Source organism: Oncorhynchus mykiss, chromosome 16 (genome assembly GCF_057628025.1).
Source record: "Oncorhynchus mykiss isolate SJ-2025 chromosome 16, ASM5762802v1, whole genome shotgun sequence".
Taxonomy (NCBI): domain Eukaryota; kingdom Metazoa; phylum Chordata; class Actinopteri; order Salmoniformes; family Salmonidae; genus Oncorhynchus; species Oncorhynchus mykiss.
The window spans coordinates 63,109,422-63,130,511 of record NC_143037.1 but is presented as its reverse complement, the minus strand read 5'-3'; the positions used below and the strand labels follow the sequence as shown (position 1 = coordinate 63,130,511).

At 42.0% G+C, this 21,090-nt stretch overlaps 1 protein-coding gene across 1 annotated transcript; it reads right to left on the bottom strand.

Annotated features, from left to right (window-relative positions):
- Nucleotides 1-4,831: 4,831 nt before the first annotated feature.
- Nucleotides 4,832-20,443, bottom strand: LOC110492465 (renin). The gene is made up of 9 exons (XM_021566808.3): nt 20,117-20,443; nt 15,263-15,416; nt 15,000-15,123; nt 8,037-8,155; nt 7,618-7,814; nt 6,364-6,486; nt 5,870-6,014; nt 5,658-5,756; nt 4,832-5,448 (listed from the first exon to the last, which is right to left on the bottom strand). Exons 1-9 carry the CDS (start codon nt 20,191-20,193, stop codon nt 5,287-5,289), a joined length of 1,200 nt encoding a protein of 399 aa, XP_021422483.2. The 5' UTR covers nt 20,194-20,443; the 3' UTR covers nt 4,832-5,286.
- Between the last annotated feature and the right edge of the window lie 647 nt (nt 20,444-21,090).

Below are 21,090 nucleotides of genomic sequence, written 5' to 3'. Positions count from 1 at the left end.
TACAGAGCTATGCTTCAAAGCATCTCAACCTGTTCCCATCTCTTCCACCCAGGAACATAATTGGCTAACACTTAGAATAACCCCAGTGCCAGGGGAAACATCTCCAGAATATACAAAACCATCCAAAATATGAGAAGCCTGTCATTAGTAAAGACAAAGGCTTCCTGGGAGAAAGAAATGGTAACAGAAATATCAGAAGACAGACAAGTGGCAATCCTCCATTAAACGTATTCATACATTAATTTATTTGTGTAAGACACCGTTTGATTAAATTTAAAACCTTTCAATGTCTGCATCTATCAAGAAGCAGGATGTCAAAAATTAACCCAACATTGGATTAGGTGCCAAATCAAATCCAATTAAATTGTAATTGTCACATAGGCCAAACACAACCTTACCGTGACATGCTTACTTACAAGCCCTTAACCAAAAATGCACTTCAAGAAATAGAGTTAAGAAAATATTTACTAAATTACATAAAGTAATTTTTTCAATAAAAAGTAAAATGACTAAAATAACAATACCGAGGCTATAAACAGGGGGTACCGGTGTCGAGTCAATGTGCAGGGGAACAGGTTAGTCAAGCTAATTTGTACATGTGGGTAGGGGTAAAGTGACTATGCATAGATAATAAACAGCAAATAGCAGCAGGGTACAATCAAAGGGGGTGGGGGTTCAATGTAAATAGTCCAGGTGGCCATTTGATTAATTGTTCAGTAGTCTTATGGCTTGGGGGTAGAAGCTGTAAAGGAGCCATTTGGACCTAGACTTGGCACTCCGGTACCGCTTGCCGTGCGGTAGTAGATAGAATAGTCTATGACTTGGGTGAAAAAATTGACCCCAACCCACATTTTTGGGGCCTTAATCTGATACGCCTAGTATATAGGTCCTGGATGGCAGGAAGCTTGGCCCCAATGATGTACTGGGCCGTGCGCAATACCCTCTGTAGCGCCTTGCGGTCGGATGCCAAGTTTTTGCCATACCAGGCGGTGTTGCAACCAGTCAGGATGCTCTCGATGGTATAGCTGTAGTACTTTTTGAGAATATGGGAACCCATTCCAAATCTTTTCAGTCTTCTGAGAGGGAAAAGTTGTTGATGTGCCCTCTTCACGACCGTCTTGGTGTGTTTGGACCATCATAGTTTGTTGGTGATGTGGACACCAAGGAACCTTGAACCCCTCAACTCTCTCTCCACTAGAGCCCCGTTGATGTGAATGGGGGCATTTTCGGCCCTCCTTTTCCCGTAGTCCACGATCATCTCCTTTGTCTTGCTCACGTTGAGGGAGAGGTTGTTGTCCTGGCACCACACTGCCATGTCTCTGACCTCCTCCCTATAGGTTGTCTCATTGTTGTTGGTGATCAGGCCTACCACTGTTGTGTCATCAGCTAACTTAACGATGGTGTTGGAGTCGTGCTTGGCCACGCTGTCGTGGGTGAACAGGGAGTATAGGAGGGGACTACGCATGCACCCCTGAGGGGCCAACGTGTTGAGAATCAGTGCGGCAGATGTGTTGTTGCCTACCTTTACCACCTGGGGGCAGTCCGTCAGGAATTCCAGGATCCAGTTGCAGAGGGAGGTGTTTAGTCCCAGGATCCTTAGCTTAGTAGTGACCTTTGTGGGCACTATGGTGTTGAAGGATGAGCTGTAGTCAATGAACAGCATTCTCACTTAGGTGTTCCTTTTGTCCAGGTGGGAAAGGGCAGTGTGGAGTGCCATCCGGTTCCTGCTACATTATATCATATGTTATGGGAATGTCCGTCTTTATTTTTGGTCCGGCATTTTCAATACTTTATCCAGGGCCTGCGATCAAACAATTGACCCCAACCATACACCGCCTTATTCGGGATAACCCCAGGGAATAATGACACAAATAATCAATCGGACATCATGGCATTGACATCTCTGCTACCCCACCCTTCCATTCACAATGGGTTGGAGACATTCTCCTTGTCTTTACATTTTAGAAGATGAGGTTCACTACCCAAGGTGCTACTGAAAATGTGCAAAGTTAGGGCAGCCTTTTGAATGTATATAACCGAGGTCAGACACCTACAGATGTTGCCCTACACACAAACTACAGATGAATAAGATAAATGTGCTCCACACACAGCAAAGCAGAGAAGTATTTGTGAACTTGGGGCTGAAATAAGATAAAATACTTTGTGTATATAGTGTATTTCAATACTCTCTCCACCTGTAATGTACACGTTACATTTATATTTGTGTTACATGTAAGGTGTTGGTCCGATGTTTCATGAGCTGAAATAAAAGATCCCAGAAATTATCCATGCACACAAAAAGCTTATTTCTCTCAGATTTTGTGCACAAATTTGTTTTACATCCCTGTTAGTGAGCATTTCTCCTTTGCCAAGATAATACATCCACCTGACATGTGTGACATATCAAGAAGCTGATTAAACAACATACGCATTACCCAGGTGCACCGTGTGCTGGGGACAATAAAAGGCCACTCTAAAATGTGTAGTTTTGTCACACAACACAATGCCACAGATGTCTCAAGTTTTGAGGGAGAGTGTAATTGGCAAACTGACTGCAGGAATGTCCACCAGAGCTGTTGCCAGAGAACTGAATGTTAATTTCTATACCATAAGCCACCTCCAACAGAGATAACGTGATGAGATCGTGATGTCCATTGTTGTACCAGTCATCCTCCACCATCCCCTCACGTTTCAGCATTCTGATGGTCCTATGTCGCAAGGATCTGTTCACAATTCCTGGAAGCTGAAAATGTCCCAGTTCTTCCATGGCCTGCATACCCTCCAGACATGTCACCCATTCAGCACATTTGGGATGCTCTGGATTGACGTGTACAACAGTGTGTTCCAGTTCCGTCCAATATCCAGCAACTTTGCACAGCCAATAAAGAGAAGTGGGACAACATTCCACAGCCTGATTAACTCTATGCGAAGGAGATTTGTTGTGCTGCATGTGGAAAATGGTGGTCACACCAGATACTGACAAGTTTCTGATTAAGGTATCTGTGACCAACAGATGCATATTTGTATTCCCAGTCATGTGAAACCCATAGATTAGGGCCTAATGAATTTATTTCAATTGGCTGATTTCCTTATATAACCTGTAACTCAGTAAAAATCGTTGAACTTGTTTGCCTGTTGTGTTTATATTTTTGATCAGTCTACTGTACAATAAGTGCAAGATGCATATTACCTGTTCTATTGGTTAAATACAGTTCCTGTTCAAATCCTTATGATGCCACTGTGAGAATTGGTCAGATGGAACATGGTTTGTGTCCCTCAGGTTCAACGCAGACCACAGTTCATAAACACAGCATATTCCAGGAAATACTTGACAATAACCTTTGGTAATTCGATGTTCCTCCTCAACATAGAATTATGTAAAACATAACATGTGCTTCCATTCTAAAGCCACTACAGATCTAGTGCTAAATGAAATGGAGATGTTTTGTAGAGTCATGTAGAGAGAATACTTGTACAGTATGTTCAAAAGTACCAGCATTAAAAGTAGCAGTGCTAGTATCTTCACCTTAACCTCAAAACACATTTTTCCAGATAATATCTTAGTTGAACAATTCATGGATGTGCCTGGATGAAGGCAAGGAAATTATTGTTCATCTTCCAGTCTAGATATCTTTATTCTCTATACCCCACATCACTGGGCGGACTTTCCCTCTGAAAATAACTCCACAACAGTTTGCATCAAATATGACTGCATTTATTGTCTTTTTATCTCTTTGTGTGTCTACTAGCTATAATGGAGGTTAAAGATACAAGAAGAACAGAGTCTGTCTTCCGGTAATTCTGTTTGCAGAGCAGGTTTCACTTTCAAAGTCATCCTCCAGTGACAGGTTGATTGACCTTTCCGACCTGTGATTGATCATGACCTCTGACCTTTGTGGTTGAGATGTACACTGAAATGGCCTTATGTTTCCTTGAGGACATCATGGGACATTTCCATCCTGTCCTGTTTCGTTTCAGAGAAATCACTCTACATTACAGTAAATGTTAAGTTTTGCTGAAGTTGAATTGCTTCACCCCTCTTACCAGCATGAATGGTGGGCAGAGAATTTGTATTTGTCTACAAATGTTGTGGAAAAATACACTAGCTCATACACGTTTTATAAATAATGTCCTAGCCAGCTGGCACATGGTGAGAGAAAACAAATAATTGAGAGAGGGAGAGAAGAGAGAAAAAAGAGAGTGAGAAGGTATAGAGAAAAGAGAGGGAAGATAGAGAAAAGAGAGAGAGAATGAAGAGAAAAAAGAGAGAAGGAAGAGAGAGAATGAAGAGAGAGAGAATGAAGAGAGAGAAAAGAGTGAAGAGAGAGAAGAGAGTGGAGAGAGTGAAGAGAAAGAATGAAAAGAGAGAAAAGAGAGAAATGAGAGAGAGAGACAACACTATGCTGTGAAAGGCATCTTTAGTGTGGCGGGAACAGCAGAACAGAAGATAAATCACTCAACCGGTTTTCTACATCCACCCTTGGATCCTACACATACAGTGTGTGCTATTTTCACACCATCAGTTCCCACATTAGATCCACACTCTGTAGACCAAAGCCTGCCAGAACTAAGGACTTAAACACTGTCTGATATCAATTCATCTCTAGCTCAACTTCAGAGGATAAATCATATTAATATTGTGACTCAAAATAGAAGACATCTGGATAGTTTATTTCTGTACAGACATTAAGATGCTCGTGTTTCTGCGGTCAGTGAATGAGGAACACTTTGTTTTCTGCTGGAGTCTCCCCTGATGAAAAACAGACATTCTGAGAACTTAGAGTGCAAACAAAATTCATTGACTGCAGACAATAACAATAATATAGACATGTCCATTAAATAAGCTTTATTCTTGTTACATCATGACATTGTAGACAGTGCTATTACATGGGGATTGTTAAAAAAAATGTAACTGTATGACATGACATCAGCATGCCATGGGATATATAACACAAAATAAGTGTGTTGTTGTTAGCTGCACGTCAATGATCGTCAACTAAAAACAAAGATATATTCTGATTGGGTGATAAGAGGTGAAAAGTGCAATTGGCACAGATTTAATAAAAAATGATGACTTGACATGGCAGAATGCAAGAAGTGTAAAAAAAGATGGGGACAAAGGGCAGGCCCTGTGATAAAGAGACAGAGAAACGTAATAATAGAGTGTAAGAGAGTGTAAGTGAGAAATACAGGCTGATAGTAAGAGACAGTAACAGAGACAAAGAGAGTATGGAGGAAGTAAGAGCAAGAGAGAGTGAAAGCTTGGTGGCTAAGCAGAGGCTCCTGTCAGACTGCTGTGGCGAAGCCTATGCGGTTGTTGCGACGGTCAAACTCTGTGTAGTAGCGGGCGATGAAGTTGGCTCCCAGGATCCAGATAGGGCCAGTAGGAGGCGGCACATCCAAACCCCTAAAGGTCACACTACAGATGTCCTCTCCAAACTGAGATTGCTACAGACGGAGAGCAAATCATAACAAGATACTGGTAAAGACTTCCAGAAATGTGTATTTAGAAAACATACATGTCACATCTATAACACAATGTAAACATGACATAGTAGCTACAAAGGTAAACATGACATAGTAGCTACAAAGGTAAACATGACATTTGCTCTGTATCTGTACAGTATATCCCAGTTGTGCCAATTTCCGTTACTTACCCATAAGATGTAGTCATCCTCAGTGAGGGAGTACTCATGTCCTCCGAGGTGGAAGGTGACACTGGGTAAGGACTTCACCAGGTCACAGTTTACAGTGTACTGAAAGGAGAGCAAACAACACATCTTATTCCGCCCATAAGGTAAGGTAAGATTCTAGTTAAGAGACTGTTTAGGCAATAAAGATACAGTCTGTGGCTCTGAGATGTACATACCCCTCCCTCTGCCAGTTCTGTGGCTCCAATGGTTTTCATCAGTACAGACACAGAGGAGGCGGGGCCTGTGATGTAGGAGGAGCCTGTGTCAATCACTGCCGTACAGCCTTCCTTACAGAACAGCATATCCTCCCCCACTGTCACCCTGGGAGAGGAGAGAGAGAAAAAGAGAGAGAGACAATTACACACACATGCACATGTAAAGTTCATTGACCCTGGCAAATGTGTATATACTGACCCACAGATAAACAAACAAACAGACAGAGACAGACAGACAACTTGCACATCAGTGGAGGTTGGTGAGAAGAGCTATAGGAGGACGGGCTCATTGTAATGGCTGGACTGGAATTAGTGGAACGGAGTCAAACGTGGTTTCCATATATTTGATAGCATTCCATTTATTCCATTCTTGCCATCACAATGAGCCTGTCCTCCTATAGCTCCTCCAACCAGCCTCCACTATTGCACATGCACACATAGCTGTCACATCTCACCCTTTCATGCTGACCTCCCATTTTCCTGTCTCACTGGTGCCCATGTAGTTGAAGGTACCAGTGTAGTACTCTGGGTCTGTTCCTCCCATCACTAGCTCCCCACCTGGTTTGTGCATTGGGTCCCTGAGAGAAGAAAAACAGATGGCCCGGATTACTATTCATAGGTTGCACCTCCATCAATCGGTTGCATCATGCCATTGTTGTGCACGTTCTCAAGCCGCCCTCTGCCTTAGTGGTGCCAAAAAGTTGTAATAAGCTCAGTCATTCTGAACGGGGACCACCCAGTGGGCAAAACCTGATTGAATCGGCATTGTTTTCACTTCACTTCAACCAAATAAATCTTTGTGATGTTGAATCAATGTGGAAAACTGATTGGGTTTGCAAAAAGTCATCAACAGAAGAGAACTTCGTCAATGATGTGGTGACAATTTTTGTTGATTTCACTTTGAATTCACGATAGTTGATGACTCAACCAGAAGAGGCTGGTAGGAGGAGCTATAGGAGGACGGTCATTGTAATGACTGGAATGGTATCAATAGAATGGAGTCAAACACGTTGTTTCCATGTGTTTGGTACCATTCTATTGATTCCATTCCAGCTATCATAATGAGCCTGTCCTCCTATAACTCTTCCCACCAGCCTCCTCTGGACTCAACAAAATGTAAATCAAAAGTAGACATTGAAATGACATCCGTGCCCAGTGGGTATGACTGTTTCATCTAAATTTCACTATAGTAGCCTGGAAATGCAGTGACATTGCTAAAGTAGGCAAATATTTTATTAAACATGGACTTAAAGGAGGTTGGAGTAATACTGTGAAAATTATGATAATGCCCTTTTAGTGTAATAGCTGTTTGAAAAGGACATGTCTGCCTGTCTTGGTGGGATGGAGTCTTGGCCTGCCAGGTGACACCACCAGGCAATAAATAAGTTAATAGACCAATAAGAAATAGAGTTCCAAACCTCTCTGCCAATGTCAGGTAGTTCTCAGTTTTCCCCTCTCCACTCAGACCATTTAAAGACAGTCCTAGCTAAATTATTGCTTGAGAAATGTCTCTTTCCTAAGAAGCTATGTTTGATTCTTATTGACCATTTCAATTTGAAAACAATCACAGTAAGGTACGTAATTGGTACCTAGAAATGATTTGATATTGAGATTAAGGTCCAAAGCAGCCGTTTTTAAGTAAAAAGAAGTCTACTTATCTCAAGTCTGAATCAGGCCCGATATAAAACAGTGACAGTCATATCACCTACTTGCTATAATAGACAGAGAAGACCTCCTCCTTGAGGACGTGCTGGGACATGATGCGGTCGAACACAGGGGTGATACCGTCGATGGCCACGTTGGGGTAGCCCATCCCAAGGACTCCGTCAAACTTGGCAAAGATGAAGGGGATGGCAGGCAGGGCTGTGGCCTCTGCAAATACCTGGACCACTGGGATGCCACCCACCTGGAGAATGCACAGAGTAAGATATAAATTGTCCCTCAATACCTAGATCCAGGTTTTACCCCTAGTAAGATAATCCTTCGGTAGATCAGTACTTATGGGCAATGTCTACCATTATTCCCGTATTGATCACAAAAAAAGCATGTTTAAAAGGGATGATAGGAAACAGATGAGGAGAAAGGGTACAAAGATTATTTTCTTAGAGTGGTGTTACGTTACACTCACCACAACCACATCCTCACTCAGGAATCCCCTGACGTTTCCAGAGGCATACTGGATGGAGAAACCTGTCCCGTTCTTGATGTGCGTCCGGGACTTAGAACTGTCATATCTGTTGTGGGTAACTGTGAGTTCAAAGGTCATTGTGTCATAATCATCCAGGAACATCCTTATCTCTGGTGAAGCAATTAAACATACAGGTTTTGTGTGTGTGTGTGGGAGGCCAGGGGGGGGGGGTGTGCTCATTTTGGAAATGGGCTGCTCATTTGACGGCTACATGTAGCAGGCCATTGCAGAGAAGCTGCATAAGTACCAGCTCCTTGTGGCATGCTTGGACACCCTCGGGTGTAGGTGCAAGCTGGAGGCTCTGATATTTGGCAGTCTCGGCCACGTACACAGGCTTGCAGTGCATGGCCTCCAGATTGCGGGCCTGACAAAAACTAGGGAAAAGCTATTGGGTAGGTACTGTTCTGTTCAGCTGTTGTGGGCAGCCTCGCTGGTTGGTGAAGGAGGTGCTTTCTGTATCCTTGAATGCCATGCATACGGTGATCTATGAAATGGTTGGATCCTTTTTTTGTAAATTTGATTAGTGGATTCAAATAAAATATGTAAAATGTGTGTGTGTGTGTGTGTGTGTGTGTGTGTGTGTGTGTGTGTGTGTGTGTGTGTGTGTGTGTGTGTGTGTGTGTGTGTGTGTGTGTGTGTGCGTGCGTGCGTGCGTGTGCATGTGTGTAGGGCCATCATGCACCCCAAAAATAAGAGGTGGCACAAAGTACGCTAGCATGGCTCGGGGGTTGAGAATTTTACATTATTCAAACACCTGAAACATCTTTTTCCTGCTATCTAGAGACACTTAATATGCTTCTCTGCATCTCTGCTAAAACCTGGGTAAAATATTGAAAGGAATGTGAGTCTTATTTAGTACATTTAGTTATGGCTCGCTTTTATAAAGTCTACCATCCTTGTCAGCAGGCATGCCAGCTAAGATACAGCTAACTGCCAAAATAATGGAAACACTTGAGTAAATGAGGCATACAAAGTATTTTGAAAGCAGGTTCTTCCATGCATGGTTCCTGAATTAAGTAAGCAATTAACCTTTTACAGCAGTCGGCTAAATCAGGTTTCTTGCAGTATTAAATACATCTACTTTGTAACAAAAGTACACACTTCACACACATGGTTATGGGCTTTAAAAAAATGACACCTGTACCATGTCAGATATAGAGTTGATACAGAGTCAATGTGCAGGGGCACCACATACACTTAGGTTGGAGTAATTAAAACTAGTTTCTTCAAACACTCCACAAATTTCTTGTTAACAAACTATAGTTTTGGCAAGTCGATTAGGACATGTACTTTGTGCATGACACAAGAAATGTTTCCAACAATTGTTTACATACAGATTATTTCACTTATAATTCACTGTATCACAATTCCAGTGGGTCAGAAGTTTACATACACTAAGTTGACTGTGCATACACTAAGTTGACTTTATAAGCGTCTGATAGGCTAGTTGACATCATTTGAGTCAATTGGAGGTGTACCTGTGGATGTATTTCTAGGCCTACCTTCAAACTCAGTGCCTCTTTTCTTGACATGGGAAAATCGAAAGAAATCAGAATAACACCTCAGAATAAAAAGTGTAGACCTCCACAGGTCTAGTTCATCCTTGGGATCAATTTCCAAACACCCGAAGGTAACACGTTCATCTGTACAAACAATAGTATGCAAGTATAAACACTGTGGGACCACATGGCCGTCATACCGCTCAGGAAGGAGACGCTTTCTGTCTCCTAGAGATGAACGTACTTTGGTGCGAAAAAGTGCGAATCAACAACAAAGTACCTTGTGAAGATGCTGGAGGAAACAGGTACAAAAGTATCTATATCCACAGTAAAAGGAGTCCTATGTCGACATAACCTGAAAGGCCGCTCAGCAAGGAAGAAGCCACTGCTCCAAAACCGCCATAAAAAATACAGACTGCGGTTTGCAACTGCACATGGGGACGAAGATCGTACTTTTTGGAGAAATGTACTCTGGTCTGATGAAACAAAAATAGAACTGTTTGGCCATAATGACCGTCGTTATCTTTGGAGGAAAAAGGAGGACGCTTGCAAGACGAAGAACACCATCCCAACCGTGAAACATGGGGGTGGCAGCATCATGGTGTGGGGGTGCTTTGCTGCAGGAGGGACTGGTGCACTTCACAAAATAGATGACATCATGAGGATGGAAAATTATGTGGATATATAGAAGCAACATCTCAAGACATCAGTCAGGAAGTTATAGCTTGGTCGCAAATGGGTCTTCCAAATGGACAATGACCCCAAGCATACTTCCAAAGTTGTGGCAAGATGGCTTGAGGACAACAAAGTCAAGGTATTGTAGTGGCCATCACAAAGACCTGACCTCAATCCCATAGAAAATTTGTGAGCAGACCTGAAAAAGCATGTGCGAGCAAGGAGGCCTACAAACCTGACTCAGTTACACCAGCTCTGTCAGGTGGAATGGGCCAACATTCACCCAACTTATTGTGGGAGGCTTGTGGAAGGCTACCCAAAACATTGTCAGGAATTGTGAAAAACTGAGTTTAAATGTATTTGGCTAAGGTGTATGTAAACTTCCGACTTCAACTGTACATAGAGTTATTAAACTGACTATGCATTGATACTAACAGAGTAGCAGCAGTGTAGAAGGCGGGGCAATGCAAATAGTCTTATGACTTGTGGGTTGAAGCCTCTTAGACCTAGACTTGGTGCTCTGGTACCGCTTGCCGTGCAGTAGCAGAGAGAACAGTCTATGAATAGGGTGGCTGGAGTCCTTGACAATTTTTAGGGCCTTCCTCTGACACTGCCTGGTATAGAGGTCCTGAATGGCAAGAATCTTGGCCCTGGTGAATACTGGGCTGTATGCACTGGCCTCTGTAGTGCCTTGCGGTCGGAGGCCAAGCAGTTGCAAAACCAGGCAGTAATGAAACCCGTCAGGATGCTCTCGATGGTGCAGCTGTAAAACCTTAAGGATCTGAGGACCCATGCCACATTTTAGTCTCCTGAGGGGGAATATATTTGTTGTGCCCTCTTCACAACTGTCTTGGTGTGCTTAACCATGTTAGTTTGTTGGTGATGTGGACACCAAGGAACTTGAAGCTCTCAACCTGCTCCACTGTAGCGCTGTTGGTGAGAATGGGGGTGTGCTCGGTCCTTCTTTTCCTGTAGTCCGCAATAATCTCCTTTGTCTTGCTCACGTTGAGGGAGAGGTTGTTGTCCTTGCACCACACGGTCAGGTCTCTGACCTCCTCCCTATAGGCGGTCTCATCGTTGTCGGTGATCAGGCCTACCACTATTGTGTCATCTGCAAACTTAATGATGGTTTTGGAGTCGTGCCTGGCCGTGCAGTCATGAGTGAACAGGGAGTAAAGGAGGGGACTGAACACACACCCCTGAGGGGCCCCCGTGTGGTGAACAATGAGCTGTAGTCAAATAATAGCATTCTCACATAGGCGTTTCTTTAGTGCAAGTGTGAAAGGGCAGTGTGGATTGCAGTAGAGATTGCGTCATCTGTGGATCTATTAGAGCAGTATGTAAATTGTATTTGTAAAAAGTAATTTTTCAAACAATTTTTTACAGACAAATAATTTCACTGTATCACAATTCTAGTGGGTCAGAAGTTTACTACATACACTAAGTTGACTGTGCCTTTAAACAGTTACACCAGATCTGTCAGGAGGAATGAGCAAAAATTCCCCCAACTTATTGTGGGAAGCTTGTGGAAGGCTACCCGAAACGTTTGACCCAAGTTAAACAATTTAAAGGCAATGCTTCTAAATACTAATTAAGTGTATGTAAACTTCTGACCCACTGGGAATGTGGTAATAAATTATGAAATAAATAATTATCTCTACTATTATTCTGACATTTCACAAATGTCAGAATAATAGTAGATAATAGTAGATAAAATGTCAGAATAATAGTAATTCATTAAGACAGGGAATTTTTACTCGGATTGAATGTCAAGAATTGTGAAAAACTGAATTTAAATGTATTTGGCGTGTATGTAAACTTCCCACTATGTAAACTTCCCATTTCAACTGTACATTGTTCAAATACTTTGAGAAACTATTGTCATTCTCAATTGATTCTAAAAATAGACTTAATTTACTTGCTGTTTAAGGTGAAGAAAAATTCCTTTGAGAAGCTCATTAGGGGTGGTGAGTCAAGACAATTAGAAATCCTATCAGACATCTCCAAATGGGCACATTTAAAGGCCTACATTTGTGCCCAGGCCAGGTAGACTAGTCCTACTTCTATATTCGTAACCAGGTGTGCGTCCTTACTCACCATTGACTGGAGCATTTCAAACAAAAGACAATGAATGAACTGACAAAACTCATAAATGGAATGAAATAAACAAAAACTTGTTTCTCACAAGTGTATCATAGGTTGTGAGTTCTTCAAGACACTCCGACAATGAAAAATGGTAAATGACTGTTGTAATAATAATTATAAATTGAATGCATTAAAATAAATTACCAAAACCAAACAAACGTCACAGATTCAAAATTATAGCAATTAACAGTAAATGTAAACTAGTACTTGTGATATATGGAATGGGGAATTTATAGACACAGTGAACAATGCACACAATTAAGTTTATGAAACTGTGAACCCATGAAATGGCGGGAGAGAGCGCATTCTGGAGAGAGATGTTCCTTGTGCATCTGAGCCACAATCCCCATATTCTTGGACTGTGGCGTCACCCCGGAGTCCTCAATGCATTAGTCCACTGAGACAGGTGAAAATCAGACAGGTGTCTCATGAAATAAAAAATAAATAAATAAATTGTTTGTGACAGCTTGACAAAAAAATGTTGAATGTTTTCAATATAGACCCCTATTGTCATACAGTATTCCATTTAAGGCAACCAGACCTTTGGGAATTTGCACATTATACCCTTAACATTGTAATAAATCAAATATAGTGATGCAAAACTTGACATTTTTGCCATCCATTGTGACATTGTTCTAGGATAACCAACCTTTCAATTAATGGCAATGCATCATTAGCCATTAATGCTAGGTTACCACGTTTTTTTCTGATAACAGTCTCCAGTATCAACATTTCCAAGCAAACAAAAACAGGGAGAAGGGAAAATCTGTAGACATGCTGAGATTACAGAACATCATCTTTACCTTCACAAGATCATAACATATTCAAATACAGTATGTCCCCTTCCATGTTTTACACCTTCAGCAGAGAAATGATATTTCTGAGTGCATGATATTAAGTTTAACTGGTATATAGGATGTTCGATGGATGTTCTTAAACTGCAGTAATTTATGTCTGAGATTATATGACCATCTACAGTATATGACCATCCACAATCACTATCAACAGTGCCTCCCAGGTCTTCCTCACGTTTTTGTTTGACCTGTTATGTGTCATCGGGAAAAGCCTCTATCAACCCTCGATCCAGTTTAGAAATCAACTAACTTTGTTAGACTTAAAATAGTTTACATCTTTGAAGCTTCCGGCTTGTCCAGTGTTAATAAAATGTTGTTTCTGCAAAAAAAGTTAACCTCAGTGCCGTCACAGCCTGTCTTCCCATGTTTGCCTGACATGCTGAGACCCCTGTCACCATCGGATCCTACTCAGAGGCATGACAAAGTCTTACCATGATGTACATTTATACATTATATTACCCAAGAATATAATCAATGGTTCAATAATTGAAATGCCCATTATTCCCAGATCCCAGGCTATAGCCTACCCATCAACAAAAAAAATGAATGTTGTATCCGTTAACTGATTGTTATAATAATACTCTGCAAAATTCACTTCAGCTCTGTAGACTGGTCTTCCCTGGCTGTCTGACCTTCCTGGGACACCTGTCACCATCTGATCGTGCTAAGACATGATGAGCATAGTGTTGTGTACTGACTGTGCACCATGACACTGTAGCCTGTAGAGCTGTTTATACCGTGTCCATGTGAAAAGTAGAGAATTAGCAATGGAAACTGACAGCTCAATAGCTGTTACATTGCTATACTGACTAATAAAAACTCACAATGCGCTGTAAAAAAACTTCAGCATATCGGTCTTCAGTTTGGCCACTGGTTTCATCATTTGATTCAGGTCTAGTGTGATTGAGGCAAAAATAATAGTAAAGTTAGTGAGCTAGCTAGCTCTAATGGTACATCAACTGGCAAAAACTAGCTTAGTCAATTTACCAGTCAAATAAAGAGAAGCGAGTTTCTGCTCTGCTTGCTTTTATAACTCAGGGAAAAAGTGCAACACACAGAGACGGCAGCTGCAGACAACAGCACCGTGCTGGCCCTATAATAATAGCTTTGCCTTCACACAGCCTGTCCGTACACTCTGTGGTGTCCACGCAGTCCTAAATCCAGCCGTCTGATATCGGCAAACAGCCGACTGACCACTCAGAGGCGTCCGCATGTTCCTAAAGCAACACCGATGCTGCTTTTTGTATCACAGTGCAATTTTAAAACTAGGGGGGTGGGGCAAAAATGCAATTTTAGAATGTGGGAGGGGTCAAGTCCCCCCCATCCCCAGTGAAAGTTACACCCTTGCACTTTTGGGAGATTCTAGAGCGGCGCCTGAGACAGTGTTTTCCACCACCATCAATAAAACACCAAATTATGGATTTTCTCGTGGAAAAATTGTGTCGCATTACCTGTGTTTCCTTTATTTTGGCAGTTACTTGTAGTTAGATAAGCTAGCTACTCTAACTTGATTGTTGGCTTCTTGGTAGCTAGTTATGAGGTTGGGAATTTGGAAACCTATCTGGGTTAGCTAAAGCCAACTTCATAAAATGTGTAGGTGGCTAGTAGTATTACAGATAAAAAATGTTTTCAAGAGGACAGATCTGTGGGGGCTCTTGCCCCTGTGCCCCCTATGGGCATGACGTCTCTGAATGTGTGGGTGTGGGTGTGTTTGTGTGCACTGTACTTACAGCAGGCAGTATAGAGAGGGGAACAACTGTATGAGGGCACCCACAGGTTGGCTGAGCCTGTATCAAACACTACGTTGAACATCTGGGCAGGAGAACCAATACTGATCTCCCCATAGTACTGGGTCTGGAAGCAGAGAGAAGAAGCAGCAATGAATAATTTACCCAACTGAGTTTGGCACGTGCTTTGTGTTCTCTCATTTGGAACATAATGTTTCCATGTCAATTGCATCTACAGTATGGGTGATCAGTGCAGTGTCTCTCACATCCAGGTAGTTGGTGAGGGGGGTGGGGGCTGTCCCGTTGCTGGGGGAGAGGTCATCTTTGCTCTTCTGGGCCAATTCAGCGAATAACTGTGCTGGAGACACGCCCATCTCATGTAGGGTTTCTCTTATGGAGGGCATCTTCTTCAGACTGATCCTGATTAGATATGACGACAGTGAGGAAAGATCATCCAATAGAATGATACATAGGAAGTGAGCAGGGGTGGGATGGGACTGGGCGGTATACAATGCATTGTGCAATCATGGGCCATTGTTAACATGAGACCATGTGTCCCCATGTCTGTATAACATTGTTTCTACAGCTCTGCCAAAATACACATTCGCAATTGATTTAGTTTGGAAAAATAGTCTGGTTTAAATTGATAAAACACCTCAAAGTATCCATTCAAGCTTCTTCACTGTCTATTTTAACGACCCAGAGCAGTCAAAAACATGATTTTCCTGGTTTAAAAATAATAATATTTCCACACCATGAGGCTGGAATAATACTGTGAAATTGTGAAAATTAGGATAATAGCCTTTCATTTTAAGAGCAGTTTGAAAATAAATGTCTGCCTATTTTGGTGGGATGGAGTTTTGGCCTGCCTGGTAAATAAGTTAGACCAATAAGATAGAGTTCCAAACCTCTCTGTCAATAGTTTTCAGTTTTCCGCTCCCCTCTCAGATCACTCCCAGACAGTCCTAGAAAAATTATTGCTTGAGAAATTGTTCTTCGCTGGGAAGCTATTTTATTTTTGACCATTTAATTAGAAAACAATCTCAGTGAGTTATTTAATTGCTAACCAGAAATAAATTCATATTGAGGTTCATTACACATTGCAGAGAAGGATTGTTGGTTCCACTTTTCTGGGCTCCGTAATTTATAAGGACTACTCAAAATGTGCACTTATAAATCATATCAATTTTAATCCAAATACAGCTGTAGATAGAAGTCAAACATCAAACATACAACCGATGTCTCTTCTGAGTTCTGCAAAATAGGAAAAGTCCAAGTTGCTTTTAATGTGCTTGCAGTCAACTCCTAGTAATGTTACTGCCTACGTCAACACCTTCTACTCATGAGACCATGCATATACAGTTAAACAGGAGAGAACAATAGTTCCAGTGTTTTCTAAGGGCTCAGCAATAATTTTCCAATCCCCAAGTTGCTTTATAGTGGTATGGCTTGTCTCTTACACTCCCCTGCAGGGTTCTGTGTCTATGAATCTCTTTTAGCCTTGAGGCGCTTTCTCACAGACACCCTGTTTTGACAGCAATAACTCACACATCTCTCAGACCGTTTCTTATAAGGAGCAGAGACTAGAAAATAACTGTGGAACCGTATTAAACCTTATAATGAATATTTATTGCTAATCTGTAGTCCAGGACCCTATAAATGTAGTGGGGGAGGGGTCTTATAGCCCTTCCCCTTCTATTAATACAGCATAAGACCTCTGAACCTTTCACCTATTACTACCTGTCAGGGCAAGGAGATTGAGGTTGTAACCTCATATAAATATCTTGGAATTTGAATTGATGACGGCCTCTTTAAATTGCATAAACGACAACTTACAAAAAAATTGAAGCTGAAATTGGGATTTTATTTTAGGAATAAGGCCTGTTTTTCTTTTGAAGCCAGAAGGAGGCTAGTATCAGCTACGTTTAGGCCTTTACTAGACAATGGGGATATTGTATACAGTGAGGGAAAAAAAGTATTTGATCCCCTGCTGATTTTGTACGTTTGCCCACTGACAAAGAAATGATCAGTCTATAATTTTAATGGTTGGTTTATTTGAACAGAAAAACATGTAAAAAAATTTATAAATTGATTTGCATTTTAATGAGGGAAATAAGTATTTGACCCCCTCTCAATCTGAAAGATTTCTGGCTCCCAGGTGTCTTTTATACAGGTAATGAGCTGAGATTAGGAGCACACTCTCAAAGGGAGTGCTCCTAATCTCAGTTTGTTACCTGTATAAAAGACACCTGTCCACAGAAGCAATCAATCAGATTCCAAACTCTCCACCATGGCCAGGACCAAAGAGCTCTCCAAGGATGTCAGGGACAAGATTGTAGACCTACACAAGGCTGGAATGGGCTACAAGACCATCGCCAAGCAGCTTGGTGAGAAGGTAACAACAGTTGGTGTGATTATTCGCAAATGGAAGAAACACAAAATAACTGTCATTCTTCCTCGGCCTGGGGTTCCATGCAAGATCTCACCTCATGGAGTTGCAATGATCATGAGAACAGTGAGGAATCAGCCCAGAACTACACGGGAGGATCTTGTCAATGATCTCAAGGCAGCTGGGATCATAGTCACCAAGAAAACAATTGGTGACACACTACGCCGTGAAGGACTGAAATCCTGCAGCGCCCACAAGGTCCCCCTGCTCAAGAAAGCACATATACATGCCCGTCTGAAGTTTGCCAATGAACATCTGAATGAGTTAGAGGACAACTGGGTGAAAGTGTTGTGGTCAGATAAGACCAAAATGGAGCTCTTTGGCATCAACTCAACTCGCCGTGTTTGGAGGAGGAGGAATGCTGCCTATGACCACAAGAACACCATCCCCACCGTCAAACATGTAGGTGGAAACATTATGCTTTGGGGGTGTTTTTCTGCTAAGGGAACAGGACAACTTCACCGACGATGGATGGGGCCATGTACCGTCAAATCTTGGGTGAGAATCTCCTTCCCTCAGCCAGGGCATTGGAAATGGGTCGTGGATGGGTATTCCAGCATGACAATGACCCAGAACACACGGCCAAGGCAAAAAAGGAGTAGCTCAAGAAGAAGCACATTTATTTATTTATTTTACCTTTATTTAACCAGGTAGGCAAGTTGAGAACAAGTTCTCATTTACAATTGCGACCTGGCCAAGATAAAGCAAAGCAGTTCGACAGATACAACGACACAGAGTTACACATGGAGTAAAACAAACATACAGTCAATAATACAGTATAAACAAGTCTATATACAATGTGAGCAAATGAGGTGAGAAGGGAGGTAAAGGCAAAAAAAGGCCATGGTGGCAAAGTAAATACAATATAGCAAGTAAAACACTGGAATGGTAGTTTTGCAATGGAAGAATGTGCAAAGTAGAAATAAAAATAATGGGGTGCAAAGGAGCTAAATAAATTAAATACAGTTGGGAAAGAGGTAGTTGTTTGGGCTAAATTATAGGTGGGCTATGTACAGGTGCAGTAATCTGTGAGCTGCTCTGACAGTTGGTGCTTAAAGCTAGTGAGGGAGATAAGTGTTTCCAGTTTCAGAGATTTTCGTAGTTCGTTCCAGTCATTGGCAGCAGAGAACTGGAAGGAGAGGCGGCCAAAGAAAGAATTGGTTTTGGGGGTGACTATGAGATATACCTGCTGGAGCGTGTGCTACAGGTGGGAGATGCTATGGTGACCAGCGAGCTGAGATAAGGGGGGACTTTACCTAGCAGGGTCTTGTAGATGACATGGAGCCAGTGGGTTTGGCGACGAGTATGAAGCGAGGGCCAGCCAACGAGAGCGTACAGGTCGCAATGGTGGGTAGTATATGGGGCTTTGGTGACAAAACGGATTGCACTGTGATAGACTGCATCCAATTTGTTGAGTAGGGTTTTGGAGGCTATTTTGTAAATGACATCGCCAAAGTCCTGGAGTGGCCTAGCCAGTCTCCAGACCTTAATCCAATAGAAAATCTGTGGAGGGAGCTGCCAAACGTCAGCCTCGAAACCTTAATGACTTGGAGAAGATCTGCAAAGAGGAGTGGGACAAAATCCCTCCTGAGATGTGTGCAAACCTGGTGGCCAACTACAAGAAACGTCTGACCTCTGATTGCCAACAAGGGTTTTGCCACCAAGTACTAAGTCATGTTTTGCAGAGGGGTCAAATGCTTATTTCCCTCATTAAAATGCAAATCAATTTATAACATTTTTGACATGCGTTTTTCTAAATGTTTTTGTTGTTATTCGGTCTCTCACTGTTCAAATAAACCTACCATTAAAATTATAGACTGATAATTTCTTTGTCAGTGTGCAAACGTAAAAAAATCAGCAGGGGATCAAATACTTTTTTCCCCCTCACTGTATATGAAGGCTTCCGCTCAGTGTTTGAGATCAATTGACACCCTTTACCATGGCAATTTGAGATTTATTTTAAACTGCAAAACCCTTACGCACCACTGCACTTTGTATACCAGGGTTGGCTGGCCTTCTCTAGTCACTCGTAGGCTCAGGCACTGGTATACTTTTATTTACAAAGCCATTTGGGGTTTACTACCTTTTTATTTTGGCATTTTTATTGTTCAGAAATGTGGTGGCTATTCTCTTCGTTCGCTGGACTTTATCCTGCTAACTGTTCCAAATGTCCGAACTGAATTTGGTAAAAGGGCTTTTAAGTACTCTGCGACATCGTCTTGGAACGCCTTACAAAATACTTTTAAACTGGAAGAACTTGTCCCGATTGGTATTTTTAAATCACTGATGAATGATCTTGAGACTGATTCCCTGACCTGTCAATGTTTTTAATATGCTGTTTTTGATTTTGTTATACTCTTGTGAATTCTATGGTTTTTACTAGATTACTTGAAGTTTTTCATGTTGTTTTTTTCTGTAATTTTTGTAAAGACTTGGTGCTGCCTATCTTGGCCAGGACGCTCTTGAAAAATAGATTTTAAATCTCAATGAGCCCTTCCTGGTTAAAGGTTAAATAAAAAAAATAAGCATATTCAATTATTATAATACATCAAACATTTGGTGCAGCCCCTATCATGACCCCAAGTTGACCCCATCAGGACCATAGCATTTAGGTTCATTACACAGTAGACAACATACAGTGATAAAAACACAAATAAAAAGATGGCGTTACCTTTGTAAGGCATGGCTGGTGGTCATCGTGAGTGACAGAGTAATCACACACACCCAGCATTGCATCAGCAGGGCCATGGAGACCCTGGAGCGTGAAGGAGTGTGCGAGGAGATGCACAAGTTAACTTGACTAGGTTTTCCTTGTACCGTTCCTCCGGGCAAACCAGCTAGTTGTACATCTGATCTTCTGAAAGATTGGCCCCTCTCTCTCTGTTTGACTGCTCTTTTTATACCAGCTCTGAGCTTCCCTAAAAGTGTCCACCAACTCTTTCCCTCCCTTCTACCTCACCCAGCCCTCCCTTGATAAACAGGTCCCAGAGTGAGATGTGAACTGTGACCCTTGGGAACAGACTGGAGACAGAAAGCAGGGATGAGAGAGAGCGAGAGAGAGAGCTCTCTGACCAGGCTGGGTTTACATCACAGCTGCAGGGTGAACATGGATTAAGGCCTGTGAGAAGAGGAGTGGGAGCCTTGGGGTGGGGGAGGGAGGGGATGGAGAAGGGATAAGCTTTAGGGGGGACAGAGGAGTAGGAAAGGGTGCTGATTTGGATTACCCAGGCGTAGGACACAGAAACAAGCCCTGTGAAATCTGTAAAGGAGTCAATTTATACTTGAATGGTGTGGCGAATTGAATGGTGTGACAAAGGCATTGAATCTATATGTGGCCAGTGGTTATAACATCTGAAACCAATGATTGCCAGATGATACTCATATGTAGACAATGCAGAGAAGGGAGAAGCCTTAAAGGGGACAGGGAAATAGGAGAAGGATGCTGACAGGGATTTCCCAGTCTTGCCAGATGATGAATTAATCCATCAAAACCTATGGAAATGGACTGTAAAACATTACATGCTAAACAGGCCAGATGTTCATTTATAGTGCCATCTCTATCCTTTCTGCTGAAGTATACTGTATCTGCTCCAACTTTGCAGTGTAGGCTGCAACAGTTTCATTTTATCTGGTCTGCAATAGGAA